Here is a 25,647-nt window from a genome sequence, read left to right on the forward strand (position 1 = left end):
GTTATATTTGACCGGAATAAACACTCCCCACCAAAGATCTCGGAGTGCTTACTTAGAGCTCTGATGAAATGTTATCTCTACGGAGAGACCTTCCCAGACCACCTAATCTAAAAGTCTTCCTCCACTCCTCTCTTCTCTCTACTAGCCTCTGATAGCTGCCTTTCTTTATCTTTCTTTATAGTATCAATACTTCTCTCTCCTGAAATCCTCGTGTGTAGTGTCTGTTTACTGTTTATCATCTCTCCCTCACCAGTGAGACTTTTGTCTTATTGACCACTGTATTCCTAGCATCCGGCACATAGTAGGAGTGAAAAAAGTATTCGTTTGTTGAACAAATGAATGGATGAATAGTGGGGAAAAAAGGGTGCTCTGAGTCCAGTTGCGGAAGTTCAGATCCTGTTTCTACTACTTGCTACTTTTGATCTTTGGAAAGTTAGTTTCTTTAAGTGTTTTTCTTCTTTTTTAACATGAGGATAACAATAGTAGCATTTTCACAGGGTTACTGGGATGGTTGAAATAATCTGTTAAATGTTAAGAACAGTTCTTAGCACAAAGTGAGCTTAAAAACAAGGATGGCCAGGTGGGAGAGAACATTCTAGAAGAGGAAACAGCCTGTGTAAATACAGAGCATATATTCCATTAGTTGGGACTTTTTGTAAACACAAAAGGCTACTGGTAAATATATTATTTTTTAGTGTGTTTCTCGTAGTTACCCTACTGTTCCCCATGAAATCAACAGAACAGTAGTATCTGAATCTATTTGTTTTTGTAGGAAAATCCAGGGCTTAAGAGTTTTTCTGGTAACATACAAAATATCCTTGTTGGAAGCTCCTGTGCAGGCTGCTTTGGGGAAGAAGAGGCCAATTCAGGAATTGGTGTTGATATTTGGACTACCAACTGCTTATAGACATTTTCCCTGGTCAAAATGTGGTTAAAGTTTTAGGTCTATAGCATTATGGAACATCCTTTTATGTCAGCTTTACTGTCACTAAAGCACAACCACAGACTTTAGGGAAAGTCACTCTTACATACTTTAACTGTCAGAAACTAAGATTTTCTTTTCATTGATAGTTTGACCAGCTTGTAAACCTGTTCTTGAGGAAATCCTCAAAAATAACCTAGTCACAAGAAGTCACAATTGTATGATTCCATTTATGTGAGATATCTAAAGTAGTCAAAATCATAGAGACAGAAGGTAGAATGGTGGTTGCTGGCTGGGGGCTGCGGGGTTGGGAGTTACTATTTAATGGGCAAAGAGTTTAAGTTTTACAAGATGAAGCATTCTGGAGAGTGGACAGAGGTGATGGTTGCACATTATTATTGTATTTCATACCTTAAAAATTTTTAAGGTGGTAAATTTTATGTTTTATGTATATTACTACAATTAAAAAATCGGGGGAAAAATGAAAAACAAATTCTCAAGATAAAATATTAACATTTTTCCTCACCTGGTACTTTTTGGGTCCATCAGCAATCTTTCTCGTTTTGCTGAAAGAATTCTATGTAACACATAGGTTTTTTTAGAATCCCCCCATCAACCTCTTATTTTGAAAAAATAGTACAGTGAACCTTTGTGTAACCATGTTTATATACTTTTTCTGAATCATTTGAAAGTAAGTTACAGCTACCATGTCAGTTCACCCCTAAATACATGTGTATCTCCTAAAATCAAGGATATTCTCTTAACCATTATCCCTTTCAAAAATTTAATACTAATTCAGTAGCATTTAATATACAGGTCATTTTCAAATTTCCCTAATTGTCTAAAAAATATAAATGTTAGAAGTGTGCATTTGCATGTTTTTTAATCCAAGATCCAGTCAAGGTTTAGTTATTGCATTTGGTTCTGATGTTTCTTTTATCTTTTGTTACATGGGTATTTTCGAAGAGTCTAGGCGCATCCTAATTTGTCTGATTGTTTCCTCAAGATTTGATTTAGGTTAAACATTTTTGTTAAGAATGCTATAAATGTTACATTTTGTACTTCCATTTGCTTCACATTAGGAGACATAAAATGTCAATTTGTCCTATTATCAGTAATGCTAAAGTTTAATGAATTTAGTTAATGTGATGTTTCCCAGCTCTTTTTGTGAGTAGACTCCTGAGATTGTGTGAATATTCTGTTTTCCAATGCCTTTTGCTCACTTGTTTTGGCTTTTATTAATGATCCTTGCCTGATTCAGTTACTGCATCTGGGGTTGCAATATAATGATTTTCTAATTGTCATTCCCTCTGCATTTATTAACCGGCTTTTTGTTTGGTTTGGTTTGGTTTGATAAAGAAGAGCTTTCCCTTTTCCTCTCCTTCTTTCAGTGATACTGAAAGAAGGACTCGTGGCTTCTTTTTATAGTCAATGTGCTATATATTCTTTTCCTGTTATTACTATTTATTAGCCAATGGGAGTCTTTGTCCTTTTGCAGTGGTCCCTTTGGCCTTTGACTGTGCTTTCTGGAACAAGATATTCTGAGGTCACCTTGTATTTTTCTTGCTCCAAATCTGAAATCAGTCATTTTCCCAAGGAGCCCTGGTGCCTTTTAGTGGGGAATGGTATTTAGAAACCAGGACTGGGGACTAGGTGTACTTAGAAAAGAAACTTTTTAAAAACACTACCTGTCATTTTGATGGTGTGTCGCCATTTGAGAGGACTTGCACATGCGTTTTTAAATGGTTGTCATTTGGCCCTTCCTGCAGTCCTGCGGGGTAGGCAGGCCAGATACTAAAATCTTCATTTCAAAGATGGCAAAAACGAGTGTAGAAAGGATTAACTTTCCCAGAATTATGAGACCTGCTATAGTAAGAGCAGGTACCAGGAGCAAAACCCAAGTCTTTTTACCCACAACTATATTTTTCTGTTTCTTTTTTTCTCACAGTACACGGTCTCCTAAAAAGTGCATTTAGATGTCTTTACAAATCTGTTTTGCTGGCTCTTGGTCACTGCCAGGTCCACTAAAGACAGAAAGCTTCCTTGTGAGACAAGATGATAAATGACTGGAACCTGGAGACATTTGCATCCTTCTTAGCATTGCCGTAGGGAGCGCTTTTTGTAATGGAGTTTGCTGGCTGTCAGTTGTCTCTGTGATGCATGGAATATTTGATTTGTAACTTGGGGAGCTGTTTGAAAGCAGTACGTGGTCATACCTAAACCGTCTGTCTCATCACAGCCTGGAATCGGGCCACTCCCAGAGAAGCAGGAAACCTGATAGTGTATTTTGAAAATGCTATGCTTATGCTGTGATTTGGTATTTTATTATGTGAAGGTCTTTTTTCTTAACTTGTTTTATTGTCAGAAAACACAAGTTTTTTTTTTCCATTAACACTTTTTAGACATTTTTCCCCCTAATCTCTCCCCACCCTGCAATTATAATACCTCAGGTATACAGTATATCAGTTTACATATTGCATGTATATTTGTGCTTTATACATAAAGAGTTTTTTTTTTAATCCCCCAAGAACCATTTTTTTTCACTATTAGGAGTGGTGTCACCCTAATTGAGACTGCATGGAGTAGATGGAGAAAGGATGAATCTGATTTGTAATATAGTAGTATATTTTGTATTATAATAATATATTTTGAAATAAAGTTCCTTTATTGAGTAAAGAAATGCGATATATAGAATATTTCATTCCTAATATTACTTAGATCTTTTGGTTACCTGAAGGCTAAACTCATTCTATAGCTGCAAAGATAGTAATATTTCATCCATAGGGAGCTTCAGAGTCTACAGAGTCTACAGTCTACAGTCCCCATCCAAACTGTTAGATAATAGAACTCTTGGCAATACTGGTGAATTTACTCTTTTCCAGTGTTGTTTTTCTCTGGAATTCTTGGATGTGTGAAGATACTATTTAAATGTATTTTAACATTTAAGGGACACTTGCATTTTTTTCCTTCAAAATCCCCCCTTTCCAGGACTTCCCTGGCAGTCCAGTGGTTAAGACTCCACACTTCCAATGCAGGGCACAAGAGTTGGATCCCTGGTTGGGGAACTAAGATCCCACATATGACGTGGTGCAGCCAAAAATTAAAAAAAAAAATTTTTTTTTAAATCCCCCCTTTCCTCTACCACAACCCCAAGTAAAGAACTCTTGAGTTGGAGGGAATAGGAACAGAGAGACTGCAGTTAAATTCTTTAGGACACAAAATCTTTTAAAGCCTTTACCCATTACAGACTATTTTGCATGCTTTTTGGGTTTTTTCTGAAACATTTCTCTGTACATCCTTTTTATTGTTGTTTCCTGCCTCTATCTTCTTTTTTCTTTTGTCTTTTGCTTTCTCTATCTTGCCCAATCTTCCTTTCATTTCTCTTTTCCTTCCCTCTTATTTTCTCTCTCTCCTACATGTTATCTCCTTTCTTTTCATTCAGGACTATGAGAGTAAATTGCAGGCCTTGCAGAAGCAGGTGGAGACCCGATCCCTGGCTGCAGAAACAACTGAAGAGGAAGAAGAGGAGGAAGAAGGTGAAATCTAGAGACTGAAACTTTCCTCTGTATATGTTTTGGATTTGTGTTGTCAAATTACTAAGCCAGTTTAAAGATGATTTAAAAGATGCTCAATGCTGAGAGTTCAGGCTGTACTCTTTGAGGTGGGGGTGGGGCTAATAGCATCTCTTAGAACGCAAGCTTTCTGATCATAGTCTTCATAGAAATCTCTTGGGCAATTTACATAAACTGTCCGTATTACTCTACATATAAAGTTCATATATATGTTGCAAATAAATCTTTGTTAAGATACTCTGTTTTGTTTGCTGGTTTATATCAGGGATTTCCCAGTGAAGGCTTTGGAATATAAGCGTACATTGAAGCTATTTCTGGCAGGTTCCTAATCACATTGTTTAGCCATGCCTACCTGTCTTAAGTTTCCCAGAATTTCTTAGTTGAATTAGGGCTTTAATTGTTAGTTATTGCTTTCCAATGCAGTAAGAACATTCATCACATTTCATTTTGTACCCAACCTCTCAGTAATCTCAAGGACTTCATAATAACTTTGAAGGAACTCCTTTTTTTTGAGTGGCTGCAAGCTTTTTAATTTAAACAAATTCTGACACTGGTTGTCCTTTGTTCTTCCATCTCTTTCAAGATTACATGTAGCTCCTCCAATGATATTGGTGTCCAGATTTGTCAACTTATTTAAGCAATGTAACCAGACTAGTGTAGGCTTTTCCACTGAGTCAGAAAACAGATCTCATTTGTGCCTTAGTCATAAGTCCTGATAAAAGAGGCATAGGGAACTCTTAATTTATGTACTAAATTATTTATTTTTAAATATCTATGTGAAATATGACTTTCTTTTTCCTGTACGAGAAGGAAAAATAGATATATTTGAAGTTGTGCAACATACTAGGGGTTTTTCTTTATTATAAGCCACACATTAGAGGTATATCTTAAAAAAAAAGAAAATGGAGAAAAACTGGAAAATACCTTAACTTGATAAAAGAGATGAGGTAGCAGAGGGATATAATTTCTGCATAGTTATGAGATCACCATTAAATACATTTTGTTTGCTCTTTCAGTTCCTTGGACACAGCATGAATTTGAGCTGGCCCAGTGGGCCTTCCGGAAATGGAAATCTCACCAGTTTACCTCCTTACGGGACTTACTCTGGGGCAATGCCGTTTACCTGAAGGAGGCCAATGCCATCAGTGTGGAATTGAAGAAGAAGGTACGGAGGGTGTGGGAACCATCTGGAGGCAAAGCTGAGCCTGGTGGGCTTCATGGTCTTCATTTTGAGCTAACCTTTCCCTTGGGTGAACTTAGCAGCTTTTGCTGTGAAGCAGGTTTTTATATGCCTTTATTTGATGTATGTGCCTGGAACACAGTAGGTAGTAATTAAGTATTTGTTAAATGTAATTTTAAAAATAACATGTTTTCTAATCTACTTTACACATGAGGAGACTGTATTCCTGACAGGAGCTAGAGAAATATATTAGTAGAAAAATACTTTCTTGGGTTTCTGGAAATCTCAATTTTCTTTTAGTTTTCTACCATGAAGTTAGCAGCTCTAAGTCCTATGTGCCCTCTCGACTTCTAGGGTCTAAGGGGCAGTTTTGTGTATTGGTCAAGTGTGCACACGGTGCACCCAGACAGCCAGGTTCCAATCCCAGCTCTCCCAGTTGTTTGACCCTAGTAGCCCCAAGCCTCCAGTCCCTCATCTACAAAACGGGTTTTGCAACAGTGCCTGCCACCCAGGGATTTTGTGAGGAATGAGAGAGTGAATGCATGTAAGGTGCTGAAGTAGTGCCTAGACATGGTAGTTATCACTATTACTGAAACATCACACCACATCTTAGATCCGTTCTTCTGTATGTCCCACTGTGTAACAGTCTCCTGACTGCTGAGATTACGGGGTGGGGGAGTAGGGGGCAATATTGTGAAGTAGGTAAGAGCACCAGACTGCCTGACTTTGGGACATGTCATTATCTTCTCCTAGGGCTATATTCTAGTTCTGTAAAATAGGGATAAGATGTCTTCTTCATTCATAGCACCATCTCATTTTGTAATTATTTATTAACTACTTCCCTCTTCAAATAGACTAAAAGATGGCAAGGACTACGCCTTTTTTTCTTACAGCTCTACCTAGCATTTAATTAATAGTTGGTGAAAATATAGGGTGGTATCAAGAAGTAAATGACGTGATGAATGCAAAGCACTTAGCCTATGGTAACACTTTTAAGAGTAATAGTTGTAATCCTCTGAATTTAAAATGGAAACCTTAGCATGTCTCCACCTTCCTTCATTAGTGAGAGACTAGAGATGCGCTCCTGGGTCCACCTTTGGTTCTCTACAGAAGTCTTTGTTCAGTCAATCAGAATATATTTATTGAGATTTTAGGTTGTTCAGAAGCATGGTGCCAGGCTAGGAAAACAAAGTCTGTAAATAGCTTAATGATGAATATACAAGTGGCCACTTTTTTCAGTGAATCACAAGCTGTTGAGCACATGCTGCTGTTTGACCTCTTTCCCATCGGGCATGATTATATTGCCTTGTTTCCAAAACTTACTTGCTAAAAACAGAAAGGCCGTTTGTCGATGGTTTCTTCTTTCCATTTAGGTGCAGTTTCAGTTTGTTCTGCTGACTGACACGTTGTACTCCCCTTTGCCTCCTGAATTACTTCCCACTGAGATGGAAAAAACTCAGGAGGACAGACCTTTCCCTCGTACGGTGGTGGCCGTAGAAGTCCAGGATCTAAAAAATGGAGCAACACATTATTGGTCTTTGGAGAAACTCAAGTATGAAAATCTCACGTGTAAAGCCAGTTGTTTTATTTAGAAAATAATGAATTGCTCAAGTGGGCTCCCTCAGACTCTCCTCTCTGTGATGTCACTATTGCTGCCTTTTCTGTGTTTCTGAATGCTGTTGCCAGCCAGTAATATTACTATCCATCCGTTTTCTTCTAAGGGAATGAATTCTACTCTCTGAACACCTTTGTCATTGGTAGTCGCAATTTAAATTTACCCTGGACAATGCCCCCTTCAGCACCACATATACTAAGTATGGAATGAAAAGAGAAGATTAGCATGGCCCCTGTGCAAAGATGACATGCAAATTTGTTGGGGGGGGGATTAAAATTAATTCATTAATTAATCCTCTGTAGACCCTCTTACATTTTAGCTGTTCCAATGTTAAGATATCTATTTCTGTCTTGGATCTAGTAATTATTCATCTTTTCAGTCCTGAATCTCATGATGATGAGTAGTAAACAGGAAGGTTATAACGTAGCTTCCTTTGCATTTAGTATAGTCAGGCATTTTCCGATGTTTCAGGATATTTGAGGTACTGTACACTGCTGAGCTGCATTTATCCTGTGACTCAGTGAGGTCAGGTGGCCACTCTTGACTTTTGATGGCTTGTCTCCAGACTCAAGACCCTTTGGATACTGAGTGTTTTGGTTTCTGTACTTTTGGCCTTCATTCTTTTTCAATATCATTCAGTGGTGGGAGCAGCTTTTAAAGTCTTACGTGGAAGATACTCCCCAAATGAAATTTTGACGTGACCTTGTGATGTTAACCTGGCTAACTTTGTTTACTGTGTAGGCAGAGGCTGGATTTGATGCGAGAGATGTATGACAGGGCGGGTGAGATGGCCTCCAACGCCCAGGATGAAAGTGAAACCACCATGACTGGCAGCGATCCATTTTATGATCGATTCCATTGGTTCAAACTTGTAGGAAGGTATGTGGTGATTTCATTGATGTCTTCTTTCCAGGTAATGAATGGTTTTATTTTAATTGTTTAAAGCCTCGGCAGATATTACCAAAAGTTAAAGAGTATGGAAAAGCGCCACTTATAATTTTATCCATTCATACACAGCCACTGTGTCATTTGGTATATTTCCCTTCAGTTTTATCCAACAGGCACATTTGTTTTAAGTCTCAGACTTTCAGTCAAAGTAACTGACAGTCTTCCCTGCATTTCAACTCATTCACAAAATGTCTTACACTTGACCAAGATAGATTTAGAAGAAAAAGAAAACCTGCATCTGCATCCTGCATAGTTTAAAATCACAGTATGACTTACAATTTATTAGACTGCAACTTCTCCATGACCTGGTATGTCCTCACTTTAATTTTTAAAGCAGTTCATCTCACTTTAGTCTTTGCCAAGAATGAGTAATTGCACACCTTAGTAGTCCACCTGAGCCTCTTTTGTGTGTACCTTGCTTTCAGCATTTAGTGTGAGTCCATATTAGGTCAACTTCTTAGAGGGTTAGAATTTTAAAAGCAGAGAAATGTAAGTTTTCACCTTAATGTTTTCAAAATTTTGAATTATTTTCTAATTGCAAAAACTTTCTGACAGTTTTAAAGGAACTGGGTTAACAGGTGGAGCTGAAGTCATAGTATTTTGTGTAAATGAACTATGTCTTTTCCCCTCTACTCTGATAATAGAGTGTTTTCAAAGAGTTGAATTGGCCAAACACATCTTACCCAAGCAAGGCATATGTCTGCTTTGCCATATGCCATTTCATTCTTTTTGTTTTCTGCTCCAAGATGACATGGGGATTGGAATAAAGATTTAAACCTTATTATTTCACCTAATATTGAGTGGCTCCTTTGAGAGCCGGCTGCTGGTCTTTTGTGTGAGCTGGAGAACGTGAATGTTTTACAACACATTAGTTACCTGGGATATCCTACTCATGTATTTATTTCCTTTGCTTTTCTCATTCTAAGGGTCAGTCCTGGTTCCCTTTCACCTGGACCAGATAATTTATGCTTATTTTATCCCTTTGCTTTTCCACTTGCTTGTATTGTTTTGGTTCCCCAGTGGGTTCTGTCCTGTTGGCACCTGTAGCTTCCTGTTTAACCAACTATTCCTCTCTCCTCGGCTGTGTCGATTGCCATCTTGCCTGGTGTCTAGCTCCCCCATTTTCCACGGCTGTGTGAATGAGCGCCTTGCTGACCGCACACCCTCCCCCACTTTTTCCACGGCCGATTCCGACATCACTGAGCTGGCTGACGAGCAGCAAGATGAGATGGAGGATTTTGATGATGAGGCATTCGTGGATGACACCGGCTCTGACGCAGGGACGGAGGAGGGATCAGATCTCTTCAGTGACGGGCATGACCCGTTTTACGACCGATCCCCATGGTTCATTTTAGTGGGAAGGTTGGTGAGGTTAAAGTGAGAAAGGCAAAAAGGGACCAGCTCTTGCTCTAAAGAGGCTTCTTGTGCAATTTTGGGCAGTTTTGCTTCAGCCAGTTCAATTCATGATACACTGATCTGGCTGAGAGAGCCCTGAGGCAGCGTCTGTGAGGTACTTGGCCTACTCAGTACAGCATACAGCAACGTGTGAAGACTCTACATGGAGGATCCCTTGTCTTAAATTGCCCAGTAGTTTTGTTCTGAAGGGGGAGACCCCAAAGGAGAAAGTGATTAAAGCTAAGAGTCACACTGGTACAGAGTTGAAGAATGTTATTGTGGTCTGATGTTTCTTCTTTGTAGGAATGTGAGTGAGGAAGCATAAGGGGGCAATGTGAGAAGGAGAGCAGAGCAAGTTTAAGGTTAGGCTGAAAGGATTCGTGGCATCAGCAGGAATCAAGAGGACAAAAGTGGAATCGACAGTAGTGTCAGATTTATTTCTTGCTTAGTCTGTGAGTCCAGAAAAGAATCAGCAACGTGAAGTTTCCTCTTTGTCTAACTAAAATGGATGCCTTTCTGTGGCACGTTTCATAGATTTTTGGCTTCTGCTAACATTTTACCTATAGGCATTATAATGATGAATCTCATAAAACTATCTGTTGAAACCATCAACAATGGGTATTTGTTCTGTGCTCCATGACACTGCGTTGTGTTAAGTTCAGCTTACCAAACCGAGGCATTGTCTCTGGCCCCATCTGTCAGTGATGCAGAGCTCTCAGGCACATGTTCCTCATACTGGGGTCTTTGTCTACATCCAGTCTTCATGCTGAAGTAATTTTAATTACAAATTCAACAGTGCAGCACTCACTGGATTAACAAAAAGTCTGTCTATGTTTTAAGGTATTAAATTTAATTTCAGTGGTGCATTAAAACCACATATTGTTGAACCTTTTAAAAATAAGGGAAATTACATAATGGATAAGCACCAGTTATCTAACAATGAAAGTGCAGCAAGTCTCCTGGCCCAGTAGGAACATAAGGTTCTAAACCTTAGGTCATAGTATGGTGTTGGTTACCTGGTGAGAACTAAATAAATAGTGTAGAAGATGATGACTTTTATGGAAAGGGAGAAAATGAAAGCTCTTTGATAGAAATTGAAAGCCTCGATTATGACTGTGGATTGTACTATTAGATAGTCTCAGGGTTTTACAATGGTAAAGGGGCATTTATTCAGCTTTTCCTTGAATAAATATAAAGGGATTATACAACCATGAATTTTGTCTGATGTATTGCCAGGAATGGATGCTTAGAATTTCAGAGAAACTGGTTTATATTAAAATTGAGAAAGGTAGGTCTGTGTACAAATAATGGGACCATAATGATTTCCTTATTTAATGGCCATTTCCACCCTCTTCTAAGAGGGTCAGAAGTTGGATCCAAGTTTCTGTTCACAAACTGCTTGGTCCTGATGCCAGTCGTGCAGCTTCTAACGCTGCTCACTTTTGTTCTACATCATCGCACATGAGGAATAGGTGGCTTCACCCTATGTGGCGTGGTGGGAAGAACACTGACCTAACTTAGCACAGGCAACTGAAAATGAGGCCGGTTAGCTTCTCAAGTATAAAATGAAGAGCTAGGTAGGGAGAAAAAGAGCCTTAATGATCTTTTTTATCTTTCATATTCTTTTTTCCACACTAGCAAAGTGAATATCCTGGTTCTACTCAGAAGCATTTGTATTTTGGGTCAGTTGTATGAAAATCCCACTTAATGCAGAAATTCTCTTCCTTAAGAGATGTGTATTTTCTCTCATTTTAATCATATCAGATTTAAGTGTAGGTATAAGGCAGTCAACTCTACTTTGATTTTCAAGTAAATTATTTGTGGAGCTATGGCTCAGGAATTGAACTTTCCATTTCTTTGGGTTCCCAGGTTCTAAAACTGACTTTTCTTTGCAAAAAAAAGTATTAGGGGGAGGATGTGAAATCATAGCAGTCAGCAGAGGGAAGGATAGCTCTTTATTTTCACCCTTAACTGCATTTCTTACCTACGAAGAATTTATAATAATGCAATGTCACTCAGTTATGTACTGGTCATTCTCTGTGTAAGAGGAGTAACTTCTTTGCTGTTTTTGTGTTTCACGGAATTAGATTTCCCCTATTGGCACATAATTGCAAATACAATTCACTTATAAAATTTTCCAGTTTTTGGTAAAATTCCATTTGTGGGCTTTGATTCATGGCCTTGGCTGCCTCTGGTGAATTTTTATATAGGAACTAAAAGAGCTTGTCCCTTTAGCTGTTCTCTTGTGGCATGCTGGGATGTGATGAGTCACCCATCATCATCTGGGATGAAATGTGAAGTATTTAAGCTAGTGTTCTGGGTTCAAAGTCTCCTGGTTATTCTGTGACCTAAGTACCTGAACTGACATTCTTTCTGTGACTAGAGTCGTAATTATGCTGGTTTTTATTATTTTTATGTTGACAGAATTTGTTTCCCTTTTTATGTAACTTCACAGAACTTTGTGCTAATATATCCTTTACATCTTCCCCTCTCTCATCCCTGTTCTCTTTCAGTCTGCTAGGTCAAGGTACAAGGATTCTCAAGCATAAAGAATAATTATAAAAATTCTAGTTTAAAAAACTTCATAAGAGAACTTTTGTACAGCCTAAAGCATTGATTTTGGGCTAAAGTCTATGTTTTGGTCATAGGACAAGGAGCTGCCTAGTGACTATGCTGTTGTGTAGTCACAGTGCCAACACCCACACCACTGCCATCGAGCTATAGAATCCTCTCTTCTAAAAAAGGGAAATCTACAAGAATACTTTCTATTCTTCCACTTTTGGAGTAGTCATTGTCATAGACAGAAAGGAGATTCTCACCTTTAATGTGTACTCAAACAGTGCTTTATTGCAATTAAAAACAGGGGTTCTTGTTTTTGAACAGCTACTTTTAAGTATAAAAATAGCTATATAAATTAAATATGGTTAGGAATCTAAACATATCCTATATAGTTAATATCCATCATGAGAATGGCTTTGAAAAATCAACCTAATATAAAGTTGAATGGCTTTGCTTCCCTACCTCTGGTTTAACCCATTTTTCTAGAAGAATCTTCCACTTCTACTTAAAAGATAGAGGACAAGTCATTTTCCCTTTCACTTATGTACGTAGATGTTCAGTCACTCAACCGATATTTATTGAGTGTATTTATTCGATAAATATAGCCAGGCCCTCTGCGGACAATGGCAAGCAAAACCAGACAGGGGTCCGGTCCTCACGGGTTTTCAGTCTGGTGGGTGAGACAGACAAATAATTGCATAAATAAATGGAAAGCATAGTGATGATGGAGCTGTGTGTTACTGAGATCATGAAACACCAGGGGGACCTGTCATAAGAGGGTGGTATTTGGAATAAGACCTGAACGTGTGACATCAAAGGCACGAGGTGGGTAGTAGAGCTCAGAGAGGACAGCAGGCAGGAGACGAGCATACGCGATGGCTCTTTAATGGCCCCGGCATTGAGAGTGGGCAGTGGCTGGAGTGCCTATAAGAGATGAAGGTGGTCTATATGTATGCTGACTTTGGAAGTGAAATTATCTGGTGCCTTAGGCCAAATTCGTAGTTTTCAAACTCTATCACAGTAGTTGATGTTTGAGAGTCTTGTTTGTAATCCTTTTTAGACTTTTCATTTAAAAATTTTTGCACAACGTAGCTTTATCCCTCTTTTTTAGCATTGTCCTCCCCCACCTTTGGAGCAGACTGAAAGGGAAGTAGACATCATCTGATCTGATTCAGTGTTCACTAGCAATTATTTTTGTTATACTTTCATTCATATTTCATTTATGCTGTTTAAGTTTTATTAACATTTGTTTTTCTGTGGTGTATTTTGTCTGTTTTCAGAATTGTTTTCATTACTTTGAGTTGAAATCCCAAGAATCCACTCCATCTCCCTTTTCGTTGTTTTAAAGTAGATTCAGAGCAGGAAAAGGTGCAGACATGCATACAGGCATACCTTGGAGATATTGCTGATTCATTTCCAGACTACCACAATAAAAGCAAATATCACAGTAAAGCCAGTCACATGCCTTTTTTTTTTTATATCTCCCAGTGCATATAAAAGTTATGTTTACATTACATTTGGTCTATTAAGTGTGCAAAGCATTATGTCTACAAAAAATGTACGTATCTTAATTTAAAAATACTTTATTGCTAAAAAAAAAAGAAGGTAGCCGTCATCTGAGCATTCAGTGAAGTAGACTTTTTGCTGGTGGAGGGTGCTGTTTGATGGCATTTTACCCACAAGTAGAACTTTCAAAATTGGAGTCAGTCCACTCAAACCCTGCCACTGCTTTATCAACTATGTTTATGTAATATTTTAAATCTTTTTTTTCATTTCAACAATCTTCCCAACATCTTCACCAGAAGTAGATTCCACCTCAAGAAACCACTTCCTTTGCTCATTCATAAGAAGCAACTCTTCACCCATTAAAGTTTTATCATAAGACTCCACTAATTCAGGCACATCTTTATGCTTGCTTCAGTTCTTGTTCTCTTGCTATTTCTACCACATCTGCAGTTACTTCCTCCACTGAAGTCTTGAATCCCTCGAAGTCGTCCATGAGGGTTGGAATCAACTCCTTCCAAACTCCTGTTAATATTTTGACCTCTTCCCACGAATCACAGATGTTCCTAATGGCATCTGCAATGGTGAATCCTTTCCAGATCCATCAGAGGACTTACTGTCATTGACCCCTGTAGCCTCACAAAATGTATTTCTTAAAGAATAAGACTTGAAAGTCAGAATTACTCCTTGACCTGTGGGCTGCAGAATGGGTGTTGTGTTAGCAGCCATGAAAACAATGTCAATCAGAGCTCTTGGGTGACCGGGTGCATTGTCAATGGGCAGTAGGTGTCAACAGTGGGCTTAAAATATTCAGTAAACCGTGTTGTAAACAGATGTGCTGTCATCTTTGTTGTTTTGTTTATAGAACACAGGCAGAGTAGATTTAGCATAATTCTTAAGGGCCCTAGGATTTTCAGAATGGTAAATGAGCATTGGCTTCAACTTCATGTCGCCAGTTGCATTAGCCCTTAACAAGAGCCAGCCTGTCCTTTGAAGCTAGGCATTGACTTTCCCTCTAGCTCTGAAAGACTTCGATGGCATCTTCTTCCAGTAGAAGGCTGTTTCATGTACATTGAAAATCTGTTATTCAGTGTAGCCACCTTCATTAATTAGCTGGCACTTCTGGATAATTTGCTGTAGCTTCTACATCAGCACTTTTGCTTCCCTTTGCACTTTTTGTTATGGAGACAACTTCTTTCCTTATACAGCATGAACTAACCTCTGCTAGCCGAACACTTTTCTTCTGCAGCTTCCTTAGGGCCTTGCTGTGGATTAGACTTTGGTTTAAGGCAATGTTGTGGCTGGTTTGATCTTCTCTCCAGACCACTAAAACTTTCTCTATATCGTCAATAAGCCTTTTTTTCTTTCTTCCTTCCTTCCTTCCTTCCTTCCTTCCTTCCTTCCTTCCTTCCTTCCTTCCTTCCTTCTTTCTTTCTTTCTTTCTTTTTAATATTTATTTATTTATTTTGGCTGCACTGGGTCTTAATCACAGCACGCAGGATCTTCGTCATGGCATGCATGCAGGATCTTTTTTTTAGTTGCGGCATGAGGACTGTTAGTTGCAGCATGTGTGTGGCATCTAGTTCCCTACCAGGGATTGAATCTGGGCCCCCTGCATTGGGAGTGCGGAGTCTTACCCACTGGACCAGGGAAGTCCCTTTTTTGCTTTGTTATATCATTTGTGTGTTCACTGGAGTAACACTTAATTTCCTGCAAGAACTTTCCCTTTGCATTCACAGCTTGGCCAACTGGCACAAGAGGCCTTGCTTTCAAGCCTGTCTCAGCTTTCAACATGCCTTCCTCACTAAGCTTAATCATTTCTAACTTTTGATTTCAGGTAGGAGACGTGAGACTCTTCCTTTCACTTAAACCCTTAGAGTCCATTGTAGGGTTATTCATTGTCCTAATTTCAGTATCGTCATGTCTCAGGGAATAGGGAGGCCCAAGGAGAGGGAGAGAGCCAGGGGAATGGCCTTTTGGTGGAGCAGTCAGAATACACATTTAGACTTGCAGAAAAGTGTCATCCACATAATATCTACAAACTCTAGGGCTTTCCATTTATTTCTATCCTATTTTATGCCCTTCAATAAAGTTTTATAATTTTCCTTGTAAGAAAATAAAAAGAATACACATTTATCGATTAAGTTCACTGTCTTGTGTGGGTGTAGTTTGTGCCACCTCACAACAATTACAGCAGTAACATCAGAGATCACAGATCACCATAAAAAGTGTAACAATAATGAAAAAGTTTGAAATATTATGAGAATTACCAACATGTGACACAGTCATGAAGTAAGCAGATGCTGTTGGAAAAATGGCACCTTGCTGGAGACAGGGTTGCCACAGACCTTCAATTTGTAAAAAAAAATGCGACATCTGCAAAGCACAAGGAAGTGGAGCGCAATAAAACGAGGTCTGCCTGTATGTGTCACATTTAGTTGTGTTTGATTTCTTGATGCAAATGTTTACTCTTTGTTTTGTCTCGTGTTCAGAGATCAGCATATACCAAGTGGGAAGACAGGCGTAACAGTAGGAACTAGCTTCTATTTCCCATACACTGCTTGGAATGAACACCCAAGCTTTGTGATCACCAGTTTGTACTGCTTAAAAAAAAAAGCAAAAACAGACAAAAAAAACAATAGCTACAAAATAATGAAAGAAGGAAAAAGAAAATAAATGTGATACAACTTCGCTAGTTCATTTGAGGTAGAAAATGTTAGGTCTTACCTTGTGTATATACATTTCTGAATAAGGTTTTGGACTCTAAAAAGCAACCTTTAGGGATCAGCTGTCTCCTTCTCCCTCAGCATTTATCTTGATGTCCATCCAGAGTCTCCTACAAGCTCACAAAGAAATTTCTGGCTACATGGCCTTTCTGCCCATATGTGTCTGTCACCCTGCCTGAAGAACATAGTCATTTCTTAGGGTGAAAAGTAAAGACCCCCAATGTTGTGACTTGAAATCTATTTGAGTTATTAACTGTATTTCAGTCACATTTCTCTGACTTTTTTTGTCTCCTGATTTCATTTTTATCTATTGGGAAAAACAAAACAAAAACCTCTTTATAATTAGTTACATTAAAAGGTTAAATTCCTTAATGGGCTCCCTTTTCCTCACCCTTAGCAGTATTCATAGAGGAGTATTATGGAAATCTGCTTCCGATTGTTACTCTTCTACCTACGGTAGTAATTTTTATGGGGAATAATTTGGTGTAAGTTGGTCTTTTCCACTGCTTTATCAAGCATTTGCATTTGCTTAAATGTTATCTGTGCTGAAAAAGCAACAGGAGGCAGTCTGAGAGTACAGAACAGAGAGGCGACCTTAAGACAGGGCCTAGGAGCCAGCTCACAGTTCCGTGAAGGTATTCTTGATGAATCTGAAAGCCACCTTCTCTGTCTGTGGGATGCTCAGATGTTTATCTCCTGGTTTCTGTCTCTAGGGCATTTGTTTACCTGAGCAACCTGCTGTACCCTGTGCCCCTGATTCACAGGGTGGCCATTGTCAGTGAGAAGGGTGAAGTGCGGGGATTTCTACGTGTGGCTGTACAGGCCATTGCAGGTAGGTGCCCCTCTTCTGAAATGAGAGCTGTGGATTCTTTGTTTTGAAACAAAGCAGGCCAGTTCTGTATGGGCCACGTTTCAGTTACACGCTTCAGTACAAACTGTGGTGCATCTATCTTCAAGAAAGCCTTTATTGCTTCCTTTCTAGCTGTTGTTCCCAAGTATCACAAGTAGATCCTGTTTGGTTTGGGTTGCTGCTGTTTTACAATAATGGGGTAAAGGGATTTCCTTTAACATGAAGAACAACTCTTAGATTAACTTTATAAAAGTCATTTGCATTTTGAATAATGTATCTTAACTGCTTCAGAAATAACAGTATTTTTAGACGTTTTCGTGCCTAATTTTCTCTCAGTATACTTCTGCTAGACATGTCTGTCCTGTGGCTGCTATTTGGTAATGCGTTGATCACGATTTTGATACTTTACACTTTTCCAAGATCCAGCCTACATTCTGAGGAAGGAATGTGGCCATTCCCTGTAGCTTTTCTGTTTTAATTGCTGTGCTGTATTTAGTTCTTTCAGCTTTTCCCCATGGAAATGGGTGACAGTCATCAACGTTGAGTTATGGAGGTCTTCACAAGTACAGTGTAATATTTTCAAGTATTTGTTGAGTATTATTGTATCTTGCCAAGTGAAGGGATCAGTATTTCTAAGTATGACATTTGAACAATATCAAGACTCAAACTGATTCTTTATTAACTAGTTTCATTCGTGCTGAGGAGGTGGTAAGTTTACCTGAGTAGAGTTGGAAGCAGCCTATTTGATTTTACTGCTTTGTCCTCATTCTTTCTTTCTCAGGCAAAAGACTTATTCTTTAGTGTCTCCTCTTGTGTTAAAGTTTGAGAAGGCTCCACTACTTTCCTATTTATTACATAATCCAGTAAGAATCATTCCTCCTCCGCCCCATAGGTAGTCTCATTCTTGCTTTTTTTTTTTTTTCTATTTAGCGGATGAAGAAGCTCCTGATTATGGCTCTGGAATCCGACAGTCAGGAACAGCTAAAATATCTTTTGATGACGAGAACTTTAACCAGGTGAGAGGCCTTCCAAGAAGAGGAAAACCTCGAGGAAGGATAGGAAGCAAACAGGCTTTGTAAGGAGGACGTTCAGCACTGGAGAGCTGTTCTGCCTAGAACTAGAGTATGGGTCCCCACAGGGCTGTTTAGTAGACTGTGGGACACGTCTAACAACTGCAGAGGGAAGGGTAAAGGCCCAGCATTTATATTGTGCTGCATCACCTTTTCTCAGGCAGCTCTTAATCCTCACAACCTTTCAGTCACTATTATTTGTTGGGAAAATCAACATAAGGAAATGGGGGAAAAATATGTTGTCATACTACTTTATCGTCTACTTACCCCTGTCTTGTTTTCAGAGTGACTTTTCTTCGGTTGCAATGACCCGTTCTGGTCTTTCCTTGGAGGAGCTGAGGATTGTGGAAGGACAGGGTCAGAGTTCTGAGGTCATCACTCCTCCAGAAGAAATGAATCGAATGAATGACTTGGGTATGTAATCAGAGTGTACTGTGATTGGGGATGTTTTCAAAGAGGGAAAGGTACTGACCATTGTCAAGGAAGATAATTGCTTTTATCAACTAGGGATGGAAAGATACACTCTCCTCTCTGAAAGGTGCTTTGTGCATTACTTGAACCATACATGTGTTCATTTGACCTTCTTCAGATTTAAAGTCAAGTACTTTGCTGGATGGTAAAATGGTAATGGAAGGCTTTTCTGAAGAGATTGGCAACCACCTGAAACTGGGCAGTGCCTTCACCTTCCGTGTGACAGTGTTGCAGGCCAGTGGAATCCTCCCAGAGTATGCAGATATCTTCTGTCAGTTCAAGTAAGCCGCTCCTTTGCTCTGCCTCCCTAGCTGTTAACCCGGATGACGTCCTTTGTGCACTGTAGAGAGCTCGAACATTTGCCAGGTGGTACACTTTTGAAAGATAAATGACTACCAGCCACTGAAATAAAATGCTTTCTTCACTTAAAATGGGAGTAAGAACTAGAAACCTGCAGTGGAATGAAACAGAGTCCAGTGGGGGGAAGAGTGTGGCCCCACACCCTGCTAGAAGGGTTGGTTGTGGACTCTCCCCCTCTGCCAGGAGTATAGGGTCAGATCCAGATAAGCTGATTTACTAGTCTTTGTAATGTTCTTCATGCTGAAATATCTTCCTAATAAACAAGTGTGAAAGCAGTGAATTATCCAGCTGCCAATTATGCCTATTTAATACTTGGGAAAGGGAAAATGTAAGTCATTTAAAGAACAGCAAAATTTTACATCCACTGAAAAAAAGTAAGTATGTAGAGAAGGTGTGAAAGGTTTCATTTCTCATCCACTTATAAGCATTTTCTGTCCTATAACGGAGCTCTGTACTCTAGGTACTTTCCTCCCGAGACCTCCGAAAACCTTTTTTTGGAGTCTTAGGTTTTAATACCCGCAAACATCAATGTATCTTTTCAGTGCTTGGAAAGGGTCACAGTACAAGAGAAGGAAGTCTGAGCCACTGCATTCCTAAAGCCCACAGTTTGCCTCTGATGCCACCAGAAGGCCACTTCAGATTTATGCCATTACTTTCCCCTTGGTATGTGCCTTAGCCTTCCCCAGGGTCCTAACGCAGCATTGCTTTTTACACACATTTTAGCCAAGTCCTCAATTAAATGTGATTATTACATAGTAAGCCACTAATATCATTGCTGTAATTTACCAGTGATGAAATATTCTCTCTCCAGTATAGATGTTGCTCGTTTAGTGTGCCTTTGCTAACAGCCTCGGTTAGTAACTGATATATTTTATCGAAAAGACCTACTTGGTTAACTGACACCTGAAATGGCAAGAGTGGTATGTTGCCTTCTGTCCTAAAATCTCCTAAAAAGAGAGTAGCATCTCCAGCTGGCATTAACTCTGGAGGAAAGGGCATGTTGACCACATTGAAAGAAGACTCACATTCTTCTGAGGCTTTTATAAACTCTCGTCTGGCCTGCATAGGGAAAGCACAGCTGTAGAGCACTGTGAGTCATCTCATGTGTCCCCTGTGTGGAACCCCAGGATATTTGTATCTGCTCCAAGCAGAGCCTTGGAGGAGTGTGGGTCAGAGATCAGCTGATGCTCATGGGCCCTCTGGCAGGTACACTGTGTGGTCTGGAGAGGAAGAAATTGGAAGAAAAAAAAAAGGAGTGAGAAGTAAGGAAAAGAGAGAGAGGTAAGGAGAAAATGAGAAGAAAGAAAATAGACAAGAGTGCGCGTAGTACGGGATGCTCCAGTGCCACGCAGTAGGTGGCATCAGTGACTTGCATGTCTAGCAGAAGCCCACCACTGTCTTCAGGCTCAGTGAATTACAGTTGACGATTGAACAGCTCAGGAGTTAGGGGCGCTGACCCTCCGCACAGTCACTAATCTGAGTATGTAAACAAGGTTCCTGTGCATCTGCAGTTCCGCATCTACGGATTCAACCGACTGCGGATCGTGCAGTACCCTAGTATTTACTATTGGAAAAAACCCACGTATGAGTGGACTCATGCAGTTTAAACCTATGTTGCTCAAAGGTCAATGGTAATTTGGAAGACTGGGAGTTCATAATCCTGGTCTTTCTACCCACTATTCAAAGTATTCTTGGACTGCCCTGGCAGTCCAATGGTTAGGACTCCAAGCCTCCATTGCAGAGGGCATGGGTTTGATCCCTGGTTGGGGAACTAAGATCCTACATGCTGCACAGTATGACTTTAAAAAAAAATAGTATTTTTTCCACTTTCTTGCAGGAGTGTGGGATGTCCTTCTGGTGGATATTTCTATCTGGCAATAAATCTTTGAATTGAGTATTCTGTAATTCTCCAACTTATTTTTATTTCAGACTAATAATAGGGAAGGAGAGAGAACAATAAAATCTGTGAGAATAAGCATAGCCCACTGACTCAAATATTTGAGGAGTACTTTCTGTATTTGGAGCTTTGTGGGAGACACTCACTGTCTTTTGGGGAGACAGGCAAATAAATACATTATCACAAACAATGATATCATTGCTGTTGAAGAAAATAGGTCCCTAGTGCTGTGGGAACATAGAACTGTTTGAGTGAGTCAGGGAAGTCTTCCTGGAAGAGGTGACATTTGACTCTGCTCCTGGCTGTTCTTAGAGAGACTCCCAGGCAAGTGTGCCATCCATAGGCTTTAGTACTTACTGTCTTACAGAAGCTTGAGTCTGCCGAATCTTTTCTGTACAAAATGAGTTCACAATTTTTATTTTCAGTAAAAAACTTCTACAAAGAAATAGCAGTTCACTGAATTCACTGTTCATAATTCACATAGCTAAGTGATGGGGCTAGTTGGTTTTTCATTCATTTTTGAAGTAAAATCTAAAATGCTATCTGAGTGATATGGAAAATGTTCTCTACAAGGAAATGTAAATAACTTGGCTCAGTTAAGAGTCCCTTAAGTAAGGCACTGCCCTCTGTGGGATCCAAGCCAATCCTGCTGAAACCACTTAATGCGAAATTCATGTGGGTTTTGTTGTTGTTGTTTTCCTCTTAAGCTTTTTGCACCGCCATGATGAAGCATTCTCCACTGAACCCCTCAAAAACAACGGCAGAGGAAGTCCCCTGGGCTTTTATCATGTGCAGAATGTAAGTGACGGGGACGCTTTTGCCAAATGTTTTGCGGGTGTGTCATACCTTGACGCAGCTGGGGTGAGGCAGTCGTCATGTGTGGGCTCCTTGGGCTTTCTCAGCCGAAGGAGGATGGTAACCTGAGCTGCTGTGCAGGGGGAGCTCTGTGAGGAGGACAGACAGTGGAGGGAGGCCAGGGCCCTGAGCCGACCCTCAGTGCACAGAGCAGCAGCACCTGAGTTGTCCTTAGCGTTTCCTTCCTAGAAGAAGAAGCACGTTGAATATGAGTTTTGTTAAGGTTAATATGTTGTTCTTTAAACCATAAGAGACGTAACATTGTTTGGTTTCAAATAATGTAGAGACTATGAAATAGTTTTTGTAGCTAAATTAAGATTCAGGAACTCTTTTCCTTGCAGCTGATACTATGATTAATCCTTTAATGCCCCTTACAACTCTCTCAAAAATAGAGTAAGAAAACAGACCTTCCATTTCTTCTAGAAAGATTTACTCAACTCTGTTCAGAAGTCATCATCCTCATAATAGCTAACATTCACTGAGAGCTTATTTTGTGTCAGTCATTGTTATAGGTGCTTTGTGCCTTAATTCATTTAATCCTCACTTTTATGCTGTGTGCTGTCATAATCCCCATGTTATAGTTGAGATAACTGAGGAACAGGGCAGGTGAAGTCACTCACCAAGGTTACAAAGCTGGGAAGAGGCAGAGGTGGGGTTTGAACCCAGGAAAATGCGGCTCTAGCATCCAGGAGTCTCACTGCCACATGACCGGTCTCATTCTCTTGCTAACCATAATCCACTCTCTGACATGCAAGAGGAAAGGACAGCTCCAAAAATGGAACATGCAAACACAGAACATGCTGTTTTCTTTTTGATGTTTAATTGTACAAACATGAGCATACCTGTATATGATATTGATTGGCTCCTGTGCACAAGGACTGTGCCTAACGCTGCTGGGGTGTGCAGGTGAATCACAGGGGATCATGCCTCCGAAGAGCTTAGATTTATGATGGGGAAATGAAGTGCATATTTAAACAGTAGTAGCACAAGATATAGGGACATTCGAAAGGTATTCATTAGATGCAATGGGAGCAGAGAAGGGAGAGTTATTTCTACTAATGGAAAGTTACATTCTTTGTTGGAGGTGGGTGGTTAGGTGGAGAAAGGAGGTGGGGGACTTCCTGAAGGCTGTAGTGTAAAAAGAAAAGGTGGGGCACGCTGGCATTGTACCTGGCACAGAGTCAGCAGTCTTTTTTTTTCATATTGTCGCTCCTGTTTGAGCCGGGCCTCAAGTGCAGGGATGACAGAGGTACCAGAGGTGCAGAAAGGCCTCCGGGCAGGGCTGCAGCCTGGGCCAGCCCTCAGGCACAGCGGAGGAGAGAGCGGGCGAAGGGAGCAGCAGGTTGAGTCCGAACATCATGTGAAGGGCAGCAGAGGGGCCAGAGGTCAGTTGGGCAGATAATGGAGGGTCTTGAATGCCCGAGGCCTGGTGAAGTTACTGGGAAACAAAAACCAGAGGAGAGCCCCTCTCTTGGTATGAGAGGCCTGCATAGTAAAATTCCCAGCACATACTGGGCACTCGAAGTGCTGCGGTGCTGTTTGCCACAGAAAAGTGTATTTTCCTGTAAGAAATCTTCCACTACTCTAACTGGGCGTTGCTCCTCCCTAGATTGCCGTGGAGGTCACGGAAGCATTTGTGGACTACATCAGAGCCAAGCCTATCGTGTTCGAAGTCTTCGGGCATTACCAGCAGCACCCCCTTCACCTGCAGGGACAGGAGCTTAACAGGTTTGGACCAAAGGAGCGAGGATTTTTGTTGTCGGTGTTGTTGTTGTTGTCTTGTCACTTGCTGGGAAGGAAGAAATCTTTTGAGGGGTTAAGATAGGTAAATAACTGTTTTATATGTTACCCTTCGTTTCCATTTTAGAAACACCACCATGTTCCTTCTAAGGCCCCCAGTCACTAATGGTAGAGCAAATTGAGTTTTGCCCAGGTGACCCTGAGTGTACCGTCTTTTAGTAGGAAGAGACTTCGAAGAGGATAGAAAGTTGAGGTGATAGGGATATAACCTGAAAATTGTGTATAATTGTTCCTAACCACCCAGAGCTTTATGAAGCATAAAGTCACTAGGAAGCATGTGTCTCTAAGTAGAGACATCAAAATTGGGGAGGAGAGCAGTGGTGGGGACTTGGGGATGACAGCAGAGTGTCAGTGTTAACAGAAAATTTTTCTTACTTATGAGCTGTGACTTACAAGGGGACTTTTGTTAGAATGTCTTAGCCTCAGTTTTACTGTGTGGGTTTATGTCTGATACCTGATAACATGCCAGAGTTGAAAGGACAAATGATCTGTTTCTACAAGGGGATTTAAACATGGCGTTAATCTCAGCATGAAACCCTTTTTAGTCTTGAAGGCCTTTTGTCTTCCTTTGCAGTCCACCCCAGCCATCTCGACGATTCTTCCCTCCGCCCATGCCACTCTCCAGGCCAGGTGAGCACTAGCTGTATTCTTTGTATGATGTACATCTCTTATTCTGATTGACTTTTCGGAGAAAAAAGTCATATTCAAACTCTTACGCCACTTCTGTGCATCCTCGTGTGTTCCGGTACCTAGTAGGAACTAGAGTTGTTGGTTCCTGATGTGAAATAAGAAGTGAGAAACAATAGGGCTCTGTCCCCAGTGATACTGTGGTCTTCTTGCAGGTTTTGGTAAGCTCCCTGTTCCTAACTCTGCTTTGTGTGTAATCCCCTTTGACTGCCGGGTGACTGGGCATTTCTTTGCATATCACATGTATCCTGCATGTTCATGTGTCTGGTTTTGTTTTTTCTTTGTTCATTTTCATCCCTTTCCCTTGTTGCCCACTTGCCACACTCCTGCCCCACCCTGTGCTCATTCTCCACCTCTGTGCTCCTCACCCCCATCCTGCCTTCAGACCACGAGAGAAAGATTGAGCTGATTCGGTTTCTTGTATCTGACTATGTGAATGTGCGTGTGTTGGACACATTTTCTGAGCACGCCAGTGTGCTCGCATCCTCCGCCATCGCCGCCTTCCAGGATGGGGCTGACCCATTGCCGCCTTCTCTCTTTCTGCCAGTTCCCAGCTGCCAGGCCGGGAGGGCACCTAAACGAGATGGTTAGTAGCTACAACAGCCCTGCCTTAGATGTAGAACCATCCTCAGGGGCTTGTCCTAAAGCCTGGCCCTCTGTGTATGAAATACTGACGTTTCTGTTTGTTACTTGACTTAAATGTAGAGTTCAGCTTATTGTCAAGATCATATCACATTTCCTTCAGAGAGATTTTTTGGAAGCACCTTCTCTATTCATGCCCCTTTCACATCATCCAGGGGCAAGGGATGGTGGAGAGGCTCCTTACATTTGTTGGTGTGGATTCTTTGCAATGGGACTTTTAAAGATTTTTTTACTAGTAGATGGCTTTTTTTTTTTAATGCTCTGGTTTTGCTTTCTGACCCTCAGATGCCGACCAGAACCAGTAACCCCTTGTTATCTTCTTGACTGGCATCATCACCAGCTCACCTGGAGTTCAGCTAGGGTGAATAATACTGATAGGCCGTGCATCTGAATAGCACTAGAGGGGTCATAAAGCCCCTTTAGATGCATTGTGTCCGTGGGTCCTCACTACATCTTTTTAGATAGTAGGCAAAATATTATGATCTTCATTTTATAGATGAGGAGGTTAAGTGACTCCCAGAGGTTAAGTGACTCAACCAAAGTTTCACAGCTAGTTAGTGGTCGAGCGATAATTAGATCCCAAGTCACTGGACTC

General features: G+C 40.4%; 1 protein-coding gene and 1 non-coding gene across 8 annotated transcripts in view; both read left to right on the plus strand.

The window, feature by feature from the left end:
• KIF1B (kinesin family member 1B) overlaps positions 1-25,647 on the plus strand; it is a 142,928-nt gene that overhangs the window by 92,523 nt on the left and 24,758 nt on the right. For 5 of the 7 annotated variants that reach the window (XM_057696034.1, XM_057696028.1, XM_057696041.1 and 2 more), the window contains 12 exons: positions 4,365-4,458; positions 5,511-5,659; positions 7,048-7,226; positions 8,031-8,168; positions 9,351-9,599; positions 17,134-17,252; positions 18,201-18,286; positions 18,625-18,754; positions 18,930-19,092; positions 21,776-21,866; positions 23,533-23,651; positions 24,298-24,353. In XM_057696034.1, coding sequence (XP_057552017.1) covers positions 4,365-4,458; positions 5,511-5,659; positions 7,048-7,226; positions 8,031-8,168; positions 9,351-9,599; positions 17,134-17,252; positions 18,201-18,286; positions 18,625-18,754; positions 18,930-19,092; positions 21,776-21,866; positions 23,533-23,651; positions 24,298-24,353 — 1,573 coding nt within the window. The remainder of the gene's footprint in view (positions 1-4,364; positions 4,459-5,510; positions 5,660-7,047; positions 7,227-8,030; positions 8,169-9,350; positions 9,600-17,133; positions 17,253-18,200; positions 18,287-18,624; positions 18,755-18,929; positions 19,093-21,775; positions 21,867-23,532; positions 23,652-24,297; positions 24,354-25,647) is intronic. The other 2 variants (XM_057696062.1, XM_057696069.1) reach the window with 1 other exon arrangement.
• Positions 7,461-7,570, plus strand: LOC130842940 (U6 spliceosomal RNA). Its single transcript, XR_009050646.1, has one exon. It is a non-coding gene; the product is annotated as a U6 spliceosomal RNA (small nuclear RNA).

The sequence above is a fragment of the Hippopotamus amphibius genome, chromosome 1 (genome assembly GCF_030028045.1).
Source record: "Hippopotamus amphibius kiboko isolate mHipAmp2 chromosome 1, mHipAmp2.hap2, whole genome shotgun sequence".
NCBI lineage: Eukaryota > Metazoa > Chordata > Mammalia > Artiodactyla > Hippopotamidae > Hippopotamus > Hippopotamus amphibius.